A 20,823-nucleotide genomic window follows, 5' to 3' on the forward strand; every position below is an offset into this window, starting at 1 on the left:
TAATTCAGTATATATACTTAGTATAGCTGATAATTTTCAATCATTTCAATAATCAATTCTAGTTTTAAACATTATCGCAAATGCATACATATTTTTACACTTTTTTTTATCTCGAATAAGGAAAAAGGGCATTTTCTCCTATAAAATGAAATCAAAAGTGAAAAATATGAAAGGTATATTTTATAGAAAAAATAAAAAATTCGTCTCACAAAATACGATCCAAAAGTCTCACACGATTTTTTTTGTCATGTATAAAATATGTCAGTGTGTTCTGTTAGGGCCTCAGGTCGCACACCGTCTTCCTCTCTCTTTCCCTCTTTGCTGCCATTGTTTGGGCGGCACGTTCCCCTGTTGTTTAAATATCTCATCCCCCTGATCCTCTCACACCGCTCCACCCACAAATTCAGATTTTCATAAATCAGTGTATAATTTCTGGAGATTCAGGATCGATTTCAGTTTCTTTGGCGCTCTTCAGGTCTCTACCATTTCTATCTTGTTTGTCTTTCCTTTTTTCTTTTTCTTTTTTTTTTTTACTTTTTTTTACTGCTATTGCTGATTTTTGGACGATTTCTGAGAATTAGTCGGTGTAGTGTCCGTATATTTGAAAATTTAGGGTTTCTGTTTTCATTCTGTACGATGTTTGGTTGGGATTGATGATTTCCATGCCGATTTTTTTTATTTTTTGGTTGCTGAACCTCGTGTTAATTTGTTTCTCTCAGATTCTAGTACGGAGACAGCAGATTACGATTTCGGATCTCTGGATCGAGTTATGAGCTTTTCTGATCAAACGAGCGGAAGGGAAAACAGTTATCGACGACCTAGAAACAATCATTTCCAGAATAACCGTCGTGAGTGGGTCCTGCGAGGTTCTGCAGCCACCACGACAACAGTAAGTCCATTAGCTACAGTTGAGACTTCAACCCAGACCGATGATGGAAATGGGAACGGTGTGGGTTCAGTCAATAGGTTGGTTCGACCTGTTGTCACCAACCGGAATAGGAACCATTTCGGGCCAAGAGGAAACGGTGATCGGTTTATTAATCAACACAAAGAGAAGGAGAAGGATCGGGGGATAGATAGCGGCAAAGAGAAGGCTAAGATGGTGAAGGACATGAACATTCCTCAACTCTTGCAGGAAATTCAGGATAAGCTTTTGAAGGGATCTGTTGAATGCATGATTTGTTATGACATGGTTAGAAGGTCTGCCGCAATATGGTCCTGCTCCAGCTGCTACTCAATTTTTCACCTGAATTGTATTAAAAAATGGGCTAGAGCACCTACTTCTGTAGATTTACTGGCTGAAAAGAATCAGGGTTTGAATTGGCGTTGTCCTGGATGTCAATCTGTTCAGCTCGTGTCTTCTAAGGACATTCGATATGTCTGCTTTTGCGGGAAGAGACCAGACCCCCCTTCAGATTTATATTTGACCCCGCATTCTTGTGGCGAGCAATGTGGAAAATTATTGGAAAAGGATGGTCCTGATATTGGCATGAGTAAAGAGGATCTTTGTCCTCATGTTTGTGTTTTACAATGCCATCCTGGTCCTTGTACCCCTTGCAAGGCTTTTGCTCCACCACGTAGGTGTCCTTGTGGGAAGAAAGTGATTACAACAAGATGCTCTGATCGGAAGTCTGTTCTCACCTGTGGACAAACATGTGGCAAGCTTCTTGATTGCGGGCGGCATTATTGTGAAAGGGTATGCCATGTGGGTCCTTGTGATCCTTGCCAGGTTCTTGTTAATGCATCTTGTTTTTGCAAGAAAAACATTGAGATTGTTCACTGTGGAGATATGATTGTTAAGGGAGAAGTCAAGGTTGAAGATGGTGTATTCTCTTGTGGTTTTACTTGTGAGAAGACACTTAATTGTGGCAATCATGGTTGCATCGAAAATTGCCATCCAGGATTATGTGGGGAATGTGAGTTGCTGCCTGATAGAATAAAGGCATGCTGCTGTGGTAAGACAGGCTTAAAAGAGGATAGGGAGAGTTGTCTGGATCCTATCCCTACTTGTTCCCAGGTTTGTGGAAAGATTCTCCCTTGTGGATTACATCACTGTCAGGATACATGCCATCGTGGGGCTTGTCCGCCATGTCCTGTACTTGTTACCCAAAAGTGTCGTTGTGGTTCAACTTCTCGGACTGTGGAGTGCTACAAGACTGTTTCAGGGATAGACAGTTATACATGCGATAAACCTTGTGGCCTGAAGAAAAACTGTGGAAGGCATCGGTGCAGCGAGCGGTGTTGTCCTCTTTCTAATTCTAACAGCTCTCCCATGGTTGATTGGGATCCTCATTTGTGCTCCATGCCATGTGAGAAGAAGCTAAGGTGTGGGCAGCATTCGTGCATGTCACTATGTCACAGTGGTCATTGCCCTCCCTGCCTGGAGACTATTTTTACTGACTTGTCTTGTGCTTGCGGCAGAACTTCAATTCCTCCTCCTCTCCCATGTGGTACGCCTCTCCCTTCATGTCAGTACCCTTGCTCAGTTCCTCAGCCCTGTGGTCATCCTTCTTCACATAGCTGCCATTTTGGGGATTGCCCACCTTGCTCAGTTCCTGTCGCAAAGGAGTGTGTTGGTGGGCATGTGGTTCTCCGGAACATTCCTTGTGGATCAAAGGATATTAGGTGCAACAAGTTATGTGGAAAGACCAGACAATGTGGCTTACATGCGTGCTCTAGGAATTGTCATCCATCGCCATGTGATTCTTCCACTGGATCAACTACTGGTTTGCGAGTATCTTGTGGGCAGACATGTGGTGCACCAAGGAGAGATTGCAGGCATACTTGTACTGCCCTTTGTCACCCTTCAACTGCATGTCCTGACGTGAGATGTGAGTTTTCTATTACAATTACTTGTTCTTGTGGCCGAATCACCGCAGCAGTTCCATGTGATAATGGGGGCAGCAGTTCTGGAAACAATGCTGATACTGTTTTTGAAGCTTCTACAATCCAGAAGTTGACAGCTCCTCTCCAACCTGCAGCAGGTAATGGCGAGAGAATTCCACTTGGTCAGAGGAAGCTTATGTGTGATGATGAATGTGCAAAAATGGAGCGCAAAAAGGTTCTCGCTGATGCTTTTGATGCTAATTCTTCTAACTTGACTGCACTTCACTTTGGCGAGAACTCATCAGTGTCTGAAGTGCTTTCAGACCTTCTCAGGCGTGACTCTAAATGGGCCTTATCTGTGGAAGAGAGGTGCAAATATCTTGTCCTTGGAAGGGGTAGAGGGGGGCTCAATGCACTTAAAGTTCATGTGTTCTGCATAATGTCAAAGGAGAAGAGAGATGCTGTGAGACTGATTGCAGAAAGGTGGAAGCTATCTGTGAATGCTGCTGGTTGGGAGCCAAAAAGATTTGTTGTCGTTCATGTAACACCCAGGTCTAAAGCCCCAGCTCGCATACTCGGTGTTAAAGGTTCCAATCTTAGCAACCTAATTCAACCCCCCGTTTTTGACTCTCTAGTGGACATGGATCCCAGGCTTGTTGTTGCTTTATTTGATTTGCCCAGGGAAGCAGATATTAGTGCCCTGGTTCTAAGGTTCGGAGGGGAATGTGAATTAGTCTGGCTGAATGATAAGAATGCCTTGGCCGTATTTGGTGATCCTGCCCGAGCTGCGACTGCTATGAGGAGACTGGACCAGGGGTCTGTGTATTATGGTGCTATTGTTGTTCCTCAAAACGGCAGTGCTACTCCAATCACTTCCAGCACCAACGCATGGGGATCTGCCGCAGCAGCCAAGGACGGTACCGTCACTGTGGTGAAAGGGAACCCATGGAAGAAGGCAGTACTGCAGGAACCTGACTGGAAGGAGAGTTCTTGGGGTGCTGAGGAGTGGTCTGCAAATATTGCTGATTCCAAGTTGCCTTCATCGAGTGGGAAAGAAGCTCCCGGCATGGCTTCTAGCAACAGATGGAGTGTTTTAGATTCGGGAAGCACCTCGAAATCATCTAATGATTCAGTTAAGCTTGAGCATATGTCGAAACAGCCAGAAAGTCCTTCAGCTACTGAATCTAAACCAGAGGTTATTTGCATGAACCCTTCAACACTGCAAGAAGGGGCGAGCGACGACCAATCAGGTGATGTGGTGGACGATTGGGAGAAAGCATGTGAATAATTAAAAAAAAAAGCTATCAAATACAAATTTTGATTAGGAGTATTGGTGTTATATTTTGATTTGAGTGTGGATGCTTGGGAGGACATGCGCCATTGAGTGGCTTCTTCCGCTGTATTTTGTTTTGCAATTCCTTTTCTTTGAAGGGGGGTTGGATATGGTTTTTAGGTATATTTTCTCGGACTCTAGCTCAGCCTACCTTGTTCTGGCTTGGCTTCTATGAAAATGAAATTTTCTCCCCTATTTATTATCTTCTATCGGCCAGCCAAATTGTTCGTCAATCCCTCACCTTTATCAATCATTAAATTGTAATAGAAAATACACTCAAGATATTACTTTTAGTATGATTAATTGAATTTATTTATTTATTCTTCATAAATACGACAAATTATTTCTTAAAACTTCGCGCTTGAAGTGATTTTAATAGAAATTTGATATAATAAATCTTAGTATTCAAGAAAAATAATAGCAACGCAGCTCCCAATTTCAGCAAACTAGCTAAGCTACAATTATTTTGTTACTAAATTATGAAATAGTAAAACTGTCTTTTTTTCTAATTCAAAAGCAAAAATAAAATCCAAAATTTTAGTTTATAGATAAATCGAGTAATTTTTTATATAACTTGCCAATGTTTACTCGGGGATTCTAGAATTTTAAGATGAACTCATAATTCTGCAACAGTTCCACTTATTTCAATTCTGATTTTGGTTTTTTATTTGTAAGATCGAAATTGACCAAAAATCCCTTTTTAATTTTCGAATCAGAATTCAAAAATAAAATTTAATTCGGGTTTCAGTTTTAATGGAACCATGATCAGGTTCTCATAATTTAAAAGTGGGCTTTCTTAATGAATTTGATATTTTAGTTTTTTCAGAGGAGAGGTGATTGTCAAATCTCAAATACACAGTATATTATTAATTTTGTTGTCAAATAACAAAAACATCCCTATAAAATTATTAGTTTTTTTATTTCGTAATAAAAAATATTATAAAAATCTATTTTATTAATTTTGTGTATTCTCTTATCATTATCATATCATCTTTTCAAACATTTTAAATTGCTAAAATATTTTATTTAAACTTTTGAATTTTTAAATGACTATAACAACATTAATAGTAACAATGACAACAACAGTAATTAATAAAACAATATTAATGATTTTCAAAAATAATATAATAAATATTAATATTAAATAATAGATAAATAAATAAAATAGTAATAATAATTATAGTAATAATAGAATACTAATAACAATAATAATAAATATTAATATTATTTATACGAGAATAATAATTTTATATTAGTAACGAATAGAACAATAATCATTAAAGTATTTAATTAAAAAAAATTATTAATAATACAATGATAAAAATATAATATTGATAATACTAATAACTGTTTATTAACATTATAAGAACGATAAATTATTATTCAAACCCATGGTATGAAATGATTTTAACTGAAATTTATGCTTATGAGTCTTCATAAATTTCTTCGAATTGCCTAACTAATTAATTCATCTAAAATTGTTTCATAGCTTTACCATAAAAATATTTGAAAAATAAAATAAAATTCGAACTTTTTTAATATTATAAGAACGATAAATTCTTACTCAAACCCATGGGACACTTCAACTAATGACATCAATCTGATATCAATTTTTAGGATCAATTGATATAGTTATTAATCAAAACGCAATTTTATCTCTTATACTCGTGACAGTGCATAATACACTTATTTGGGTGCTAATGGGTCGGACTGTTATGCTCATGAATCCGGGAATGTGCGTGTTTATCTGCTGGTGCAGTCTAATATATGTTAGAGATCACTCACTTTTTTCCTACCACCAGCTCTACCCTTAGCGAATACAATATTATCTGTTAAGATCTGACGTTACTCTTTTATGGCTCACCTAGTCAACCAGATCAAGTAACACAATATCAGTGGTTTGACGCACGAGAATTTCTCCCGAGATCATATATCCCAATACTACTATCACTCATTCATGATTAACCTAACAATCATACTAGACAATCTTCGAATTGAATGAACACTCTAGACACTTATTCATAGATATTATTTTTTCAAATTTTACATCATATATTTTCATATTAATCAAAATATATCTTTCTATATTTTCATAATATGTTAATCAATCAAAAGATATATCAAACAAAATATTTTATTCAGTTATCACGTTATCACCTAAATTTTCAAATTAATATTTAAATTTTTTTTATCAAAGTAACTAAAAAATTAAGACAATCAAAAATAACATTTAACAACATGATCGATGGAGAAGAAATTTGCAGATCGGGCATGTGCACATCGTCCCGCTGGATTTGAGTTTATAGGTAGTTGGATGGGATATGGGATTGGATGGAGGTCGTGGGGTGGCTGAAGTGTTTGATCTGTGAAGAAGATGGTGGTGCCGCCGTAGTTTGGTTGGACACTCTCCCCATTTGACTTTACACACGATTGCGCAGATATTTCTAAAAAAACTGTTATCTATATGTATATATATATTTTTGCACAAATAAAGCAAACACGGGCCTGATTTCTTATCAAATAACAGTGACTGTTCTTAGGAATGCCTTGTCTGGGTTGGAGCACAGCTCATCGTATTCGGGACTTCATAGCTCGGGCATGAAAGAAAGGCCGACTTATGGTAGACCTCTTCCCTCACCTCCTTCCACCATGATTGTAACTCGGTGTCTTTTTCCGTAGCCTCGTCTGATTCGTAGCACAAGTTGCAGTAATTCTCAACCCATGTTTCTATGGCTGACCAGATTTCCAGTTCATCGACCGCATATGGATAGTCTTCAAGTAATATTAAACGAATGCCGTGTGGTGAATCTGTAGCCTCCACTGCGATTCCTCTGCTGGTAATTATAACCGGTGAGATTGGCTGTTTGTCGCAATATCATAAACTATATATTAAAACAACAATATCATTCAAATCTTTTAAACTATATATACAAATGCGCGCTATGTTAGTTAGGCCAATTATTGCTCCTGGACAAACACATCAAGTAAAATTGATCTCGATTAAATGATGGGTAACATGTGCTTGCAAGAGGGTCTTTTGCATTCACTCGCCTGTTACATCTCTTATCAAGTGCAAAAATTATAACATGCAAGAAAAATAAGTGTCAAATACAAAAATTATAACATGTAAGGAAGATAAGTGTCAAACACATGATTAAGTATAGGGGAAGTGAATGCAAAGAACCCGATAAAATAAAAAAAATGAAACTTAAATATATCCATACCCATGAGCTATTTTGCTTAGATATATAAATTTTTTTGTACCTGACTGGAGAAGAAAACAGGGAGTGCTTTTTATAGGTAAACCCAAGAGTTGCAAACAAAGTGGATTGTTCTGTGTCAAGGTACATGCTCTAGAGTAAGTGTCTTTAGGTAAAACTGAGTTGTTGATGAGAAATGCCTCTGGACTGCCAAACTCTTCTTCTTCCCAATCGAACGTGACGTCGAATGTCGAATCCTGGGGAGTTACAGAGCTGATATTCGTGATCCAATTTTCCAAGTGCCCGACTTCCCTTTCATTATCTGCATTGCAAGTAGTTATATATGAGCTCGTCGTGTCCGTTAGACTGTCTTCAGATCATGCACACGATATACTATATTATAACACATGAAATATGCAGAATTCTGAATTATATATATATATAGTTTCACGCAAAAAATTACTCGACATAAAACATTACTTGAAAGTCAGAAAATGACCGTAAACATTTTTTTTTAATAAAAAAAAATATACAATAATTGGCCAACTAGAACTCTGATTTTAGAGGATCAAAATTTTCAATGAACTTTTTTTTTTTTGAACTATTTTTATAATTTTCTGAAAGGCTGCAAGCGTTTAATGATTAAATTACTTTTTTACAAAATAATTTGAAAAAAAAAATCTAAATCAAAAAATAATTTACATTGTAGCTTTTATGTGGCTCGGTTGATGGTATCATGTGAGTCATTCTGACGAGTATTGAATGTATATCTATAGCACTTGGTGGTCGATTAAAAGAATTAAAGTTTGTATTGAAGATACATTCAATACTAAATTTTATATATATAAAATAAGGTTTAATAGTACTAAAATAAATTTTTTAAATAAAATTCAAAATAAAAATAATCATATATATACAAAAATAAAATAAAATTTTAAATATAAAAAGTAAAAAAATAAATTGATTATTTTTTTAAAAAAGTAATAACCGATTCTTGATCAGTTATTATCGTTTTGGGCGGTTTTGACGTTCCAGCCATTTCAAAACTAGTCAAACAATTTATTAGCACTTTCTTGATCGGATCGAATCGGACGAGACTCGTGACCAGTTCTCGGTCGGACAGATCGCTCCGATTTCGAAAACATTGGTTATAACCTTGTATTAATGCTACAAGAGTCTATCCATTGAGTTCAATAATCGTCCATATTGAGTAGAACAATCGAAACTTGATGCTCGAGTTGTTGTACAGTTTGAAATATTTGAGTTACACTTTTACCACCAGCTATAGTTTTGATAAAACGGCAATATTTCAGTCATACACTATAAAATAACAGTTGAGATTTCATAATTATTACAAAAAATACAGTTGTTACTTGTTAGATATATAATTTTAACTTTAATCATATTCAATCAAATGATATTTTCATAGTTCCGGTCTGATCTTTTTCCAACGTAAGCAAATATTGCTCGTTCATAATCATCATTTCAATATTGCACCAACTTGCAACATATGTGTAACTTCTAATTAGATATGACAATTTTCTCCGTGCGTTCGGCACCCCACGGGGAAAAACCTAAACAGAAAGGGTTTGGGGAATAATTTTTGGGTTCGAGTTCGAGAATTTTTTGAATCTCCGAAATTGTTCAGGACGAGTATTGATATATCATTCATATCTCTGAACTCATCTCGATACTAATAATATTATTATTAATATAATAATATTAATTATAATTACTTTTAATAATATTAATATTATTAAAATTAATTATAATAATAATAAGTTCGGGTTCGTGGACCGCCGTGTCATTACTATTTTTGGAGCGGGGATGTAGATTTGATCCCCGCGGGTTCCGGTTAAGATTCGAGAAAAGAAACAAGAATGAGATTGGGTATGAAGGCAGGTATATAATTCGGATATGAAGATGAAGATGAAGATGACAAACACATCGCATTTACTTCTAATGTCAATAGTACAATCAAGACTTATCGTTATACCAAATAAATATAAAGGATAACTTGATCTCAATTCAAAATATTTAAAATTGAATGGTGGTGGTCCAAAATCAATATTCCAATTCCAATCATCTTTTGGCGGGGATAATCTTGGATCGCCCAATATATAGTTCCTTTTCATTGATAAGTTATTTGCATTATTGGTTTATTGAGTATGTCATATGGGGTTACGAATCTTTAGCTGTGAGACGGATCAACCCTATCGATATTCACAATAAAAAGTAATATTCTTAGCATAAAAAGTGATACCTTTTCATCGATGACCCAAATAAGATATCCGTCTCACAAAATACGACACGTGAGACCGTCTTACACAAGTTTTTGTCTGGTTTATTATTAATATATGTATAGAAATATTTCTTATATATTTATAATTCGTTGGTTGATAATCAAATCAAACAAGAAAAATACACAAATGTAATCCTCTAATATCATTTGATTTCATATTTTAAATATATTTTGTTAGAAAAAGTATAGAACACCTTATTTTTCCGAGACGTGATCACAAGCGATAGCTAGCGACGACTAAATCCAAGTGAAATAAAATTCTAAAATATTTTCTTATTACAATATTCCATTGTGAAGTCTATATCAAATATATCATAACATTGTCTTACTTTTTTTGAGAATATGTCGCAAAAAAATAATTATGCATGTCGATGTTAATGTATCATGCATGTATCATAAATTTAAAGTCTTGAATCAGAAAATACAAACTCGAAAAAAAGAAGAAGTTATATTAGATGAGAGAGCATCATTTATTTATTCTAATATTAATTTTTATTCTGTAAAACCTTATTATTTATTATCATTAATTTAGAATTAGAAAATTATTAAATTCATTCATAATAATGATAAAATGAAATGGTGACGTAAATGACTAAATGAGTGGTTTGACGTGGAATCAGCCTTAGGTCAGTTACCCACGAGGCACGCCAAGTTTAATACATGCACCTAGAAGGGACATTAATTAAAATTGGAAAAATTTTAAAAAGGGAATATAAAAGAAATGGGAGGGGCAACTCACACACATAAAAAAGGAAAATTTGGTTTGTAACATGAGATAATAAATGGTATATGATATATAGAGATAATAAATTGAAAGATATAAATCGAGGGTATGCTATGAGTTTTGATTAGATAAGGATAAATCTTAAGTTAAAATAGATTTGTACAAAAAGTTGTATAAATCAAAGTCTTCTAGTTAATCCTTCCAAGAGGAAGCATGTGTGACGTATCATGAGTATTTAATCTACAAACATCCATAAAAAAATTCGTGTATATTTATTTATAAAATTTACTTATTCTTGCTACTGTTTTCGGTAGTCATAGTTGAAACATAGTATTTGTCTTTCAAATACCAAAACATCGCATACAAAATATTTGATAAAATGTTTCGACCAAATCATTATTATTTTAACTTGCATACTTTTTTAATATTTTAAAAATATTTAATCGGCTTTTAGAGGGATTATTTAGAATTTCTTCCGTATGGTTTTAGAACCAAACTCGATTTAATTTCACTGTGTTCTGTTCATTTTTGAATATTTCAAGAACAAGTTATTGTAACTCAAGTTTTTAAATAAATTTTTAAAAAATAGTTTATTCATCTCATCTAAACTCTAACTCGATCCTAAGAGCATAAAATATAAGATAAATATAAATCTGATGGGGTTTTTATAATATTAGCTATGACAAAGCTCAAGATGATAAATTTAATATCTTTTTGTTTTAAATGATTTGATAAATAAAAATAAACCCCTATTACGAGCAACATTTATCAAGTGCATTGACTATTTTGTTTTAAAAAAAAGTATTTACTATAATACTATTCAAAAATATAGGAAGCTTGTAAAACTAGAAGCAATCGCAGTTGGAAAATAATAGTTACGTGGGTTTTTGTTCTAAAAAAAATTAATTTTAAAAATAAATTGTGTTTAAAAAAAATAAAAAAGTAAATGGTGAGGTTTTGCAGAAATAAAGCTAAACGTCACCATCAATAACGAACGCTGCAAAAATATTGAAGTGTTCGCTACTAATAGAAGAGGACGTTGCAATTATTGTTGCTTCCTGAGTGGATGCTATATTTTTTTATTTTATTTATTTTCATTATTATTATTTGTTTTAAATAAGAAATTGAACACATATCTTATTTAATAAAATAAACTTGAGATCTCATATAAAAATGAGAGATGAAGTTCAAGTTCAATAATTCGAAAAGATAGACCAACTTAAAATGATGATGGTAAAAAAAAATTTCACAAATATATTTACTTATAAAATATTATGTAATTATTATTTAAAAAAATTGTAATCTTTATATTGTTTTAAAAAAATTCTTTATTCATTTAAATATATATTGGTTGAATTCTTAAAAAAATAAAGAAATAAGTACATATGTGTATCGATCCACTTATTTTTAATTAATATGATTAATAAAAAAATTAATAATTATAGTTGGAATATGCAAAATTTTTAATTTTCGTACTTAAAATTCTTGAATTTGTGTTCTTTTCATTTTTTTTTAAAAAAAATTATTTTATTTATGTGGGGACCGAGACGCTAATTCATTTCTTAATCATTCTTTGAGAATAATTCAATCCAATAAAGATAAACAGGGTCTAAATTTTTTTTTAAATGCGGAACGTAATGGAATCAATCTTGTATACACATCAGTATAAAAGTACAAGTGTTGTACAGCATACAACAAACGAAACTAGGGTTCAACTACTATATATCAAGTGCTGAAACCTAACTACTTCTGATCCGGATCACCACGCTAACTTGTCCTTTCTCTCATCCTCTTCTTGACCCTGATCGTGTCCCACCTGTTGTCGTGCACACATACAAACAAGACAACAGCCGGATAACTCCGGTGAGAATAATCCCAGTATAAACAATATATACATGCAATGCATAAAATCATATACAAAAGCATAAACCATGTATCACCAAACATAAATAATAATTTATGACACATTAGTGAATACAGATAAAACTCTTTGACTCGTCATCTCAGACTCGACTCATTTCTAATCTAGGGATCCCGGTTCCTGGATATTATAATATACCGAATTTCCGCGATAGGAATCGATCCATTCCTAAGCAACATCAATATAAATCAAATATCCATTGTCTTGGCATATCCGCCATAGACTTGGCATATCCGCCAATGCCTACTCTGACATTGTGCAATGGGCCAATGATCACTCTGTCATAATCTGGCACCTCTGTCAGCGACTCTCACCCAATAGCTATCTGCTATTATCTGCTTTTCTACAAATCCATAGACTAAGCATATTCATTCAAACAATATAAAGGTATGAAACAATAACATACAAGTATGTGATTTAGAGAAACTCAAGTCCAATCTGACTTAAGTAAATCTCCCGGTTAACATTGATTTATACCTTCCTTTCGCCGATTTCTAGCTCTGTCGCAGTCTCAAATTCAAACCTGTCAATACTCAATCTGGCAATGACAATATCGAGGAGTATAATATCAATACACCAATCAAATCAAATCTGTTCTGATCAATATTCAATCTAATTCAATATCGACGGCATAACGGTACAGTCTTGCTATTCCCGTCAACTCAAACAACAATATATATTAATTACAAATCATAGCCAATATCCAATATAATCCACAATCTCATAAATCTGAATAATCTCAATTCCATCTCTGAAAAATCATAACAAATGTATAACCAATCTGTTCGTCAATCTGTTCTCGGTTCTACGATGTCTAATATCTCAAGAACATCATATATCAATCCTATCCGATTCTGATAATACCATAATTTCAAACCATATCAAAATTCAATAAAACTTGCGTCTAGTTGAAGCTCTCGTGGATAGAAACACGATACTGAAATCGGATTGAAATTCTGACGGCCGAATCTTTCGTAAACTTCAATTTCCTCAAATAAAAGGCGTAAAAATTTTTCATACCATTCTTCTGACCCTTTCTCGTTTTCTCCTTTTTTGATTCTTGCTGAAGGCATGAAATATATATATATATATATATATCACAAGTTGCATGCTAGAGAAACGTGGCTTATTTTCACACATTTCAGTCGACGCTCGGGCGGTTGCAATCTATTGCTCGGGCGCGGGATGTTCTGTCCGAGACATATCCTTATTGAACATTGGCGCTCGGGCGGTCACAAACTACCGCTCGGGCGGCGAACCTTCTGTCCAAGTATTCCTCTTGTTCAACATCGGCGCTCGGGCGGTCAAAAACTACCGCTCGGGCGCCAGACTTCCTGTCCAAATTTAAATCTTGTGATGCATTGGCGCTCGGGCGGTCTTTTCCTACCGCTCGGGCGCCAGATATTCTGTCCAACATCTTGGCTTATAATACATTGACTCCCGGCTTCTCCTTTCACGTCTTATTTTAGCTCATGAAATCTCAATTCTGTCAATTAATCAATGTCTTATTACAGTACTAAAATCTCGGACATTACAATTTATATATATATAATAGTACAAATTATTTCAAAAGTTAAATTGTGTAATATTTTTAAAATAAAGTAACCAAAATGGGAGTTGGACCTCAAATTCGTTAATTTGCAAAAAAAATTGACAACTTCTTCTATTTTATTATTGAAAACTAATCAACGTGTATTTAAATAAATAAAATATTTAAAAAAATTAGAATAATATAAATTCAAGAATTTTAGGCACAGAAATTCAAGAATTTGCATATTCCAACTATCATTATTTTTTATATTAAGCATATTACTAGTACAAATAAAATTAAAAATAAATGGACTGATGCACATATATACTTATTTATTTATTTTTTTTTGAAAAATAAACCAAAAAATATTTAAATAAATAAAGAATTTTTTCAAAACAATATAAAGAGTACAATTTTTTAAAAAGATAAATTACCTAATATTTTACGAATAAAGAATTTTCAAAAAAAATTCTTAGACCGTCTCACATATTAATCTTGTGAGAGATATCTTTAATTCTATCGGTTCATGAAAAAGTATTAATTTTTTATGCTAAAAATATTAATTTTCATCGTAAATTACTCAATAATTTTTTGAAAAAAATAGTTGACCGGTTCATCATTTTAAGTGATCTATTTTTTCGAATTATTGAACTTGAGCTTCAATCCACATTTTTTTTTATGTGAAATCTCAATTCTTATTTTTTTTAAACAAGATATGTATTCAAGTTCTAATGCAAAACGAATAAAAATAATGAAAATAAATAATTAAAAACTTTTAGACAAAAAAAAAAAAAAACAGCTTCTGTTGCCAAATGACAGCGGACGCTAGCAATGTGGCAAGATGTGGCAATAATTGTAGCATATTGATGATGTTGTTTTACTTTATTTAATAATAATATTAACCAAAATATATAGAGAACATGCATAATATAATAACGATCATTTGCCGTTTTATCAAAAATTCTAACTAATGTAAATAATACAACTCAAAAATTTTTAAACTGTACAGCAGTTCAAACATCACGTTTCGATTGTTCTAATAAGAAATAACAATTATTGCATACCAACAATCCCTCTCCAAATAATTACACTCATTGCAATCAATGATAATCGAACTCATGACCTTAACTTTAATCCAATTGTAAGACCGAACATCTGTCGTTTTACCAAAAACTATAACTAATAACAATGGTTTAAAAAATAGATCTAGATCGGTATCTATCTTTATTATATTTAAAATAATCAAAATTACTATTGAAAATATTTAAAAATTCATTTATTTTTTTTATCCGAACAAACCAAAGAATTTAAAAGCCATCATTTCAAATTCCAAACAGATTCTTTTTTAAAAGTATGATGATCATACTTTGGTGGTAACAATTGCTTACACATATTCCTTTGTTCTTTCATTTATGCTAAATATAATACGATTTTGTATCAAACAAAGTCGTGATCAGTTAATATTTAAATATACTTAAAATCGTTTCTTTCGAATCAAATCCTTCTATCCAAATCCAACACCGGGTGTAGATTTAAATGTTGCGGATGATTTCATGAAGTCGGTTATTATTATTATTATTATTATTATTATTATTATTAGAATATGTCTCTTGTGAGACGATCTCACGAATCTTTATCTGTGAGACGGATTAACTCTATCCATATTCACAATAAAAAGTAATACTCTTAGATACCGTTTGGTTCACGTTATTATTTATCCATATTTTTATCAAATCTAATATCATGTTTCATGCACCATATTATTTATCCATCTACCAATCTTTATCGCATCAATCAATCAAATCATCAATCACTTATCTCACATCAATCAAATCATTGAATTGAAATTACAATATTACCCTTAATAAATAATTTATTAATATTTTCTAAAGGACAAAATGATAATATCACATCATCTCAAATTTAATCAAATTAATCAATCAAATCAAATATTATATTAACTATCATTTTTATATATTTTATTATCAAAAAATATTATTTATATCTATATTATTTGTCTCATATCACGAACCAAACGTTACTTTAGCATAAAAAATAATATTTTTTCATGGATGACCCAAATAAGAAATCTGTCTCACAAAATACGATCCGTAAAGCCGTCTCACACAAGTTTTTGTCTTATTTATTATTATTATAAAATTAATCGAGAAATTTAATTTTAACCAATCAAAAATAAAATAAGGGTTTGAATGAAAAAAAAAATTGGTATTTTGGTGGATAAAAAATGAAGTGGTGGCTTGGTCAAGATTTTCTAGGCCACAAAGTCAGTGACCAATTAAAACAAGCCACGCAGCCTCATTGTTCACCACTCTCTAACTAGGAAAGGTCGACAATCTCCCTCCACCACATAGAGATCTCAACGCTTTTAATTTAATAAATAATAATTCATTTATTCTAAAAACAAATTTCTATAATTTCTGTGATTTGAACAAAATATATTATTTCTAATTTTAAAAATTATTTTTACTTTATTTTGAAAAGACAAAATGTTAATTTTTTTTTATTTATTTATGTCCGAGAGATTTCTTATTTTAATAAGTTTAAAATTATTTAGAATAATTAAATGATTTTGATGAGATAAGTAAAATGAGTTAGGAATTAATTCACTTACATTTTTAAAGACTCAATAAATCAATCATATATAAATCTAAAAATATTTTAATATATTGAAAATAATAATAAAATAAATATTTGTAATCAGAGAGTTCGGAGGAGTTGTTTTTGGATTACCAAAACATGATAATTATCGTTTTATAATTTCGAAATCTGGTATTTATCCGTTTTGAATTTGAAAAAATATTCAAATAAGAAGATGTATAATAACAAGAAGAATCTATTGAAAAAGAGAAGAAAAAAAGTCGATCGAGCGTGACGATTAGAGCATTGATACATCGACTCATGAAAAATCTTAATTGATGCCCCGATTTGTGTAATTCTAATGGCTAGAAGTTCTTTTATTTAATTTAGACGTTTATAATAAGTTTCGTGATTTTTTTCGATTGATTGTTATTTTAATTTAAATATAATTAAAATATTTATTTTATTTTTATCTGCGACATAAAAATATTTTAACTGTCTATATGAAATATTTATCGATAGAAAAATTATAATCTATGATTATATATTTATAAATATTTTAAAAATATATTATATTGAGTATATAATTTATCAATTGATATATATTTATATTAATTTAATAATTCTACTCTTTTAATACAAAAAATCTGATACTTATTTATTAAACAATAACTTGTTAATTCCAACAAAAAAGCGTATTCGCTTTCAAATCAAAATAAGACAAAAATTTGTGTGAGACGGTCTCATGGATCGTATTTTGTGAAATGGATCTCTTATTTGGATTATCTATGAAAAATATTACTTTTATGCTAAGAGTATTATTTTTTTTTTGAATATCGATATAGTTGACCCATCTCATATATAAAGATTCGTGAGACCGTCTCACAATCAATAAACGAACGGTGGGCTATTCGTAAATGAAGTGAAAAAGGGGGTTTTTTGCCACTGAGACGTCTATAAATATAATTCATAATAATATCTGAATACAATTGCCGACTCTGTTTAAGCTTCGACAATATTAAACAGAAGCGTATATTGATTTTCCAATCAATTCTCGAATTAACTGCGCGAATCCAAACCCTAACTTCCCCGATTCGTCATTAATTCGGTGAGGTGACAACTATAACAGATAATATTTGATTCTGTTCGTGATTTTTTGCATTTTCGTTTATTTTATGGGGATCTTTGTTGATCTTTTGGAGGGTTTTTATTTGTATCCTTTTTTGCCGCAGTGAAGGGAAGCGGTGTTGATTGACGATGGAAACTGTGGCGGCTTTTCAGTCTTCTTTCACTAATGTTTCCCATTTGCCGCCCGACTGGGCTGCTCGATCTGGGTCTACTCGCACGGGTATTACGCGGGTTGGGTTCAAATCTCCATTTTCCAACGCTTCGATCCAGGTAACGATTTTTTGTTTGTTTTGGGTTGGGCTCTATCAGGGAAGTAAATGGTGTTTATGACCGATGAAATATGTTGAATTAAATAGCATTATTTTTTAAAGATCGTGTTTTGGGATTACTTTGTCTTCTTAATTTGGTTTTTGATTGTTTAGCTAGCTATCATTGATCGCTTGGATTGTTGAAATACCTGTTTTGTGCGAATTTTGCAGCTTTTTATTCTGTCAAGAGTATAGTTTTACTTTGAAATCTAATGTTAAAAATTACTATTTTTGTTACTTTTTTCTTTTTTTTTTTTAACAAAAGGAGTGCCACACAGTGATGTTTTGGATTCCTTAATCGCTCATGATGCGTCATGTTTGGATTTTTTTAATTATTATATCGTCTACGAAGTCGAATGTTGACTTGTGGAAGACTGGATTTTACTCGGATATCTCTTTTTCTCGTTTTCTGGGCCGACAAGGCTCGGCTAGCTTATTTTGTTATTGATGTTTCTAAAAACTATTTGTTGAAATTTTTTATGAAGGACATGATGTATATTTGACTTTGTTTTCTGAGCAAAATTTTTTTTTTCCTGTAAATGTTATGTCATAATATAAAAATGGTGGTTAGAATCAAATTGATATTGACAAAATAATGTTTGGGAGATGTAGAAAGTAATACAAAAATTTGTCATGGGTGAAATAGATGAAAATGACGTGTAATGTTTGGTTTTATTTCATGGATGAAGAAGGAAGCCCCGAGGGCAATGCAGGCAAACATACCCTCTATCTTTAAGATATACAATCTGAAATATTTTCAAGCTTTAACCACATCTTTTTTGTTGTTTTTCATCTTATTGTTGTCCATTTTTCTTGGTGTGTTGCAGCAAGGGCTATCAATTTCTATTTCAAACTTTGGAATAAGAAAATTGGGTTTTAGCAGGAAGCGCAATGCTGTCAGAGCGTCTATGCAATCGAATTCTGATAGTTCTGCTGCTCCGATCGCTCCACTTCAACTTGAGTCACCAATTGGTCAGTTTCTGTCTCAGATTTTAATAAGTCATCCACACCTTGTCCCTGCTGCAGTAGAACAACAGCTTGAACAGCTTCAGTCTGACCGTGATGCTGAGAAAGAGAAGGAAGGGTCGTCTGCATCTGGTACTGAACTAGTTTTGTACAGGTTAGTATTTGCGGCATTGAATTGTTGCGAAGAATGCTTTTGAAGTAATTAAACTACTTAAATTTGCGCCTTTTGGAATTTTAAACTTCCAAATCGTCGGTCACGGGAGCAGATTAATGCTAATTGATAATCAATTCTGGTTGAACGTTTATGATGGGTCAATAATTTTAAACCATGTGATGGAATCCCTAATTTCAGGAGAATTGCAGAGGTCAAATCCAATGAAAGGAAAAAGGCCTTGGAGGAGATATTGTATGCATTGGTGGTACAGAAATTTATGGATGCTAACGTACCTTTGGTTCCTGGTATAACACCATCACCACCAAACCCCTTGACCAGTCAAGAGGAGAAGGTGCAGCATCTCCACTCCCCTGAAGCTTATGAGATGATTCAAAATCATTTAGCTCTAATTCTTGGAAATCGACTCAGTGGTTCCAACTCAATGGCTGAAATAAGCAAACTAAGAGTTGGCCAGGTTTATGCTGCATCAGTCATGTATGGATATTTTCTAAAACGGCTAGACCAGAGATTTCAGCTGGAGAAAACAATGAAAATCCTACCACAGGGTATTGAAGATGAAGGGACCAATATCCAACAGGTCATAGCTGGCGAGCCGAGACCTGGTACTGAAAGCAGTGAAAAATCTTCCGGAAATGTTCCACCTCACCCGGAAGTTTCATCATGGGCCGGTAGCATTGGTGCAGGAAACTTCACTGGAGTAAAGCCATCAAGATTAAGAACTTATGTCATGTCGTTTGATGGGGAGACACTTCAGAGATATGCAACCATTAGATCTAAGGAAGCTATTAACATCATAGAAAAACACACTGAAGCATTGTTCGGTAGACCTGAGATAGTTATCACTCCTGAAGGAACCATTGATTCTTCCAAAGATGAACAAATCAAGATTAGCCTCGGTGGTCTGAAAAGACTCGTTCTGGAGGCCGTGACCTTCGGTTCCTTCCTGTGGGATGTCGAGAGCTACGTCGATATGAGGTACCATTTTGTTGCAAATTAGGCCTTGTGTTCTCTCTCTGGGAACGTGAACATTCCGATGGAAATTTCATTGACCAATAAGTGATGGTGTGTTCTTTCTCCAAGTGATCTGTATATAGTGACGGGGGTGTTTTGAATTCTATATAATGTTAGTGATGATGTCATGTTGGACTGACTTCAGCTATCTATATAACTGAATGGCAATTAATGTAGACTCTTTGATTCTGCTATGTGATTTGTTTCCTCTTTATAATTTTGTACCATCCTCTTGCTCATTGAAAACTAATAGTTCCTGCCCAATGTTTATGTTGTTTTTTCAAAAAATTATTTTCATACATCTCTTTTTTTTTAAAAAAAAAAGAAAACAATCACTTCAAACTTTCCACTAGTGCCAAAGTTCATTCTTCAACAACGTAACCACTTCTCTAGATTTTTTTCAATTATATTGTTTTGAATTTTGAGTTCCCATTAATCTATATTCGAGATTTCGAAGTATTTGTAGCTGCTAATTTTAATCTATGAATTGAAAGATAATGATAATATATATATTTTTATCTAAATTTATTGTAATACTTTGCACGAGATGGTGTCTGAACTCGTTCACATAGTGCGATTCTGTGGTTAGTTTCAGTGAATGATTTTGGAATGGGCCGAACGATCTTATCCAAAGTAGGCTAGCTTGCCATGTTTTGTTTTTCGACTGACAAATATATATTTACATTATAAGATATATTTCAATGAATATAACAGTGTCATTCTATTTTCTACGGGTTCTAGAATCATCTCCACGAATATGTAAATGTATGTAATTACGATTTGTGTATACTTCTTATTAT

The 20,823-nt window shown here is 32.9% G+C and overlaps 2 protein-coding genes across 3 annotated transcripts; both read left to right on the forward strand.

Annotated features, from left to right (window-relative positions):
- Window positions 1-275: 275 nt before the first annotated feature.
- LOC140976437 (NF-X1-type zinc finger protein NFXL1) lies at window positions 276-4,359 on the forward strand. Its single transcript, XM_073440589.1, has 2 exons — window positions 276-475; window positions 720-4,359. Exon 2 carries the CDS (start codon window positions 770-772, stop codon window positions 4,112-4,114), a length of 3,345 nt encoding a protein of 1,114 aa, XP_073296690.1. The 5' UTR covers window positions 276-475; window positions 720-769; the 3' UTR covers window positions 4,115-4,359.
- Window positions 4,360-17,411: 13,052 nt separating this feature from the next.
- Window positions 17,412-20,207, forward strand: LOC140976438 (UV-B-induced protein At3g17800, chloroplastic-like). 2 transcript variants are annotated; one of them, XM_073440590.1, is made up of 4 exons: window positions 17,412-17,543; window positions 17,668-17,833; window positions 18,699-18,991; window positions 19,190-20,207. In XM_073440590.1, the coding sequence occupies exons 2-4, from the start codon at window positions 17,693-17,695 to the stop codon at window positions 20,007-20,009; spliced, it is 1,254 nt and encodes a 417-aa protein (XP_073296691.1). In that variant the 5' UTR covers window positions 17,412-17,543; window positions 17,668-17,692; the 3' UTR covers window positions 20,010-20,207. The 2 variants fall into 2 exon arrangements, with proteins under 2 accessions (XP_073296691.1, XP_073296692.1); XM_073440591.1 differs by having other exon boundaries at window positions 17,420-17,548.
- The last annotated feature ends 616 nt before the right edge of the window (window positions 20,208-20,823 follow it).

The sequence above is a fragment of the Primulina huaijiensis genome, chromosome 5, assembly GCF_012295235.1.
Source record: "Primulina huaijiensis isolate GDHJ02 chromosome 5, ASM1229523v2, whole genome shotgun sequence".
In the NCBI taxonomy this organism is placed as follows: domain Eukaryota; kingdom Viridiplantae; phylum Streptophyta; class Magnoliopsida; order Lamiales; family Gesneriaceae; genus Primulina; species Primulina huaijiensis.

Excerpts from the sequence above, each read along its gene's own strand:
- LOC140976438 (XM_073440590.1), top strand. The coding sequence starts at position 17,693 with ATGGAAACTGTGGCGGCTTTTCAGTCTTCTTTCACTAATGTTTCCCAT. Across the intron at positions 17,834-18,698 it reads TTTCCAACGCTTCGATCCAG|CAAGGGCTATCAATTTCTAT; the intron begins GTAACGATTTTT and ends GGTGTGTTGCAG. Across the intron at positions 18,992-19,189 it reads ACTGAACTAGTTTTGTACAG|GAGAATTGCAGAGGTCAAAT; the intron begins GTTAGTATTTGC and ends CCCTAATTTCAG.
- LOC140976437 (XM_073440589.1), top strand. The coding sequence starts at position 770 with ATGAGCTTTTCTGATCAAACGAGCGGAAGGGAAAACAGTTATCGACGA.